The sequence below is a fragment of the Fulmarus glacialis genome, unplaced genomic scaffold, assembly GCF_000690835.1.
Source record: "Fulmarus glacialis isolate BGI_N327 unplaced genomic scaffold, ASM69083v1 scaffold5982, whole genome shotgun sequence".
In the NCBI taxonomy this organism is placed as follows: Eukaryota; Metazoa; Chordata; class Aves; order Procellariiformes; family Procellariidae; genus Fulmarus; species Fulmarus glacialis.
Window position 1 is genome coordinate 1 of NW_009198311.1, and position 3,762 is coordinate 3,762.

Genomic DNA, 3,762 nt, shown 5'->3' on the forward strand with positions numbered 1-3,762 from the left:
GGGGGGAGGGGGAGGAGTGCGAAAACTAAAACCAGCATGGGTTTGCTCAGTGGTTGTTCGCTATTTTGCCTTCTGGCAGATGAAAGAAGTTATCTTCTTTGAGTTTAAGATGTTCTGGCAAATCTAGCTGTCTTTTTGCTTCTTCAATGTCTTCCTGAATTGCTGAAATGAGCGCCTCTGAAAAAGATAAGAATAGGGATATTTAAAAGTTGGTTTGAATTCTGAACACACAATAGCAAGTGAACAGAACACCACAGAAGTAGAATATAATTATTGCCACAAGGTTTGAAAGGCAAAATTCTTTGGGTTTAAAATGCCTTTTTTTTTTTTAAACATGCCAAAGTTGCATTTTTCACCATTATAAGCACTAACCTCTCCTTGTTCCAAAAGAGATTTTAGCAAAAGATCAACCAAGTTTCATGAACTGTTTCAATTCTAACAGAGCTGCATTTTAAAAAGAAATTAAGACTAGGCTGATGCTCTTATGACAAGCCCATGATTTTAAAATTACTCCTCAGACAAGTGACACGACAATACAATTTTTTAGTGTGATACAAAAACATACTCCCACATCTTCCAAAGTTTTTTAAATTAAACCAGTTTGTACATTTAGCTTATGAAAACATTTTACTGAAATTTCAAAAGTTAACAGATAAAACATCTCATTATGAAAAGAGAGACAGTGAAGACACCATACTTGCATGAATAAGACAAATAAGAGACCAGTTTGAGGGAGACCTGTAATACTGACCTAAGGAATCAAAGTTTTTTTCCGGTCGAATATATCCAATTATGACTATACTAAGAATTTCTCCATAGAAGTCGTCTTTGAACGTGTGGATAATGTGCGTTTCCTAAAGGAAGAGAAATAAGTTGGCATCTGTGATGAACTTTGAGTTTATTTCCCTCACTGTGAACATACAGCTAATATCCCCAATTCAAATTTTCCCCAACACATACCAATAAAAGGGACATTTAGTTTAGCATGTATAATGCAAAAGATTAAAAGGCTAGGGCTTTTGCTTATGTTAGGAAGGAGAATTGTACTTTGCATGGAATTTAAGAAAAATTACTCACTTAAGAGTATTCTGATAGCCAAAAAAAAACACAGAAAAGAAAGCCATTACTCAGCAGAAATCCTTCACTGCTTCTCAGAGGTAAGATTTCCAAGGCAGCAAGCCACAAACAAAGCTTAATGTTTCATTATTAAGATGATGCGTCCAAATAACTATGAAGATTTTGATTGAAATAGTTGGCTTAAGGAGAGCTTTTATACCAGCTCACATGGGAACTGAATGATAAAATTAAAGCAAGAGCAAAGGCTGAGACAGCATTTCATCTTATGCTCAAAATGCGTAAGATTTTATGCACATCTCCGTCTCCAACATAGGCTCATCCATAGCATATACCAGCATATATATCAGATGGAAAGCTTTTGACTACTTGCTCAGAAAAGCTACCTGCAAAAACTTTTAACAGTGTACATTTGCGTAAGACAAGCACATCACGGAGTCTTCAAACACTTAGAACCTTAGAAGCAGAGATTCATGCGCAAATAAAAGTGTTTTCAACAATTAAAATAGAGCTCTGCAAGACTCGGGAAAGGACCAGCACCTGACAGCAAGAAAAACACGGCTGTCACAGCTCAGGATTTTAACTAACTCCTCCATCCTATTATTATGTACCTTTGAGTATTTATTCTGTATATCAAGCCACAGCACCACATGTATTGATTCCATCATTTAACAGAAGAATTAATAGAAAATCATTACAAATTAAGACACCCCAACATCTCTTATTTGAAACGTAGATAGATTGCAGAAAACAATAGATTAGTATGTTCCAGCTCATGCTAGGGCTCTCATAGCCAGTAAATTCAATGCATCTATCAAGCTTATGTTTAGTTAGCTATCAGCGCCATATGCAATCACCATTTCAGAAATACTGTTAAATTTTTATTATGGAAGTATTTAAGTAATGATGGAATAGAAAGAAGAAAACAAACTTTATTCACCTACAGCTGCATACTCTCTGGCTACTGAGAGTATTTCCTTTTCAGAATACAAACATATGATATGGATACCAAATACACTTCTAAGAGCAAATAGAATTTCCAGATCTCATTTACCAATCAAATTCTGCTTATCTTATTAAAATTCAACATCTGGCTCATTTATTATAATAAAAATCCCACACAAAGCAAAATTCTTACCACTGATTTCTTAATATTCCTATAGAAAGGATTCCATCCTATGCTCAAAACCATTTTATGCACATCTCCATTTCCAACACAGGCCCATCCATAGTATATACCAGTGGAGATATCAGATGGAAAGCTTTCAACTACTTGCTCAGAAAAGTTAGCTGCAAAAATTTTAGAAAGTGTGAGTGTGAGTGACTTTGTATAAGTCAAGGACATAACAGAATCTTCAAACACTTAAAAGCCAAACTCGGCCTACATACTATTTACAAACGTAACACTGATGATGATAAAAATGATGTAACGTGCCATTTGGCAAAGTATAAAATACAAAACAGCTTCATAAAATTCAGTCCCTGTGGTAATACCAGAGTTATCACATCTCTTACGCCTACAACATTTTATAGTTATATACATTCTCTCCTGCAGTAATAATTAATAAACATGTAATCTATCCAGTCGGAACGCATTTCACTGTTAGGATAACTGTCACAGCTTTAATATGGTGAAAGATGAGGAAAAAAATCAAGTTACTTCTGCACTATAAAATAGCATCTCAGAACTATTTACTTGTTAGCAAAATAATTACATATAAAATAAAATATGTAGAAATAAATGAAATTATGATTTAGTAACCTGTCAATTTTGTACAAGTTGCTTTTCAGAGGTGTCTGTGGATTTCTGGGATTTTCTTTGAAAACTACATATCTACAGTAAAATAAATTCCCTTCTGGCTGAACCTAACCTTCTTTCAAAATTACTATCCTACTTCTACTTCCCACGTGAGTAGATCTCTTCATGCAAGACATCAAGCTGATTTGAAAGAATTTATGGTTACTGAATTTTTATCAAAGCTCAAAAACAGTAAAAACTTCCCTCCATTATTCCCTGATACCAATACACCATTTATACACAATCAAGAGAAAAATGCAAAATTATTAACAGCTGTTTTCAGAAATCCAGCACCTCAAGATTGGTCTTACAAAGTTTCCTTGCCTGCTAGGAGTGGCGCAACATGACTGTTGACTTCACTATCTGTTTAAGACAGGCCAAAATTCACTTGAATTACACATCTATCTGTATTTAGACAACTGAAATAGAGACGAGCAATAGGAAAATATATTTCTTTGTAGGCCAAGTCCACCTGCTGTTTTTTTACCTCTGCATTATTCTCCTTGAACTTTCTTCCTTACAGCTATTCCCAAGGCCTGCTCCCTTTCTTGTTCTAACCTTGGATATTCTCCAAGCTGCCACACCACAACACCGTGCATGTGATCACTTATCTATATCCTGTACGTCATGACGATCATTAGATGATTAAACGAACAAAAAGAAAACTGAAAGAGACAGCTTAACAGAAGGGGGGAAAATAACACATAAGAGGGTACAAGACTCTAAGCAATGTAGAATTAAAAAAAAACGAAAAACGGTAACACGGAACAAGCCAAGCCTATTTACAGAGAGGGCAAGTCACGCCAACAGCGCGATTTTGCGGGACGGCTGGGCGTCTCCCGAGTTCAGGCACCGGCAACCGGGCTCCCGCACCTCCACCCCGCGGCAGG

The 3,762-nt window shown here is 35.9% G+C and overlaps 1 protein-coding gene across 1 annotated transcript; it reads right to left on the reverse strand.

Moving 5' to 3' along the window:
- Positions 1-46: 46 nt before the first annotated feature.
- RFK (riboflavin kinase) lies at positions 47-2,364 on the reverse strand (the record flags this gene model as incomplete). The annotated part of the gene is made up of 3 exons (XM_009572833.1): positions 47-177; positions 752-854; positions 2,213-2,364. Coding segments are annotated over 3 exons (386 nt in total), but the record flags the coding sequence as incomplete, so codon positions are not given.
- Between the last annotated feature and the right edge of the window lie 1,398 nt (positions 2,365-3,762).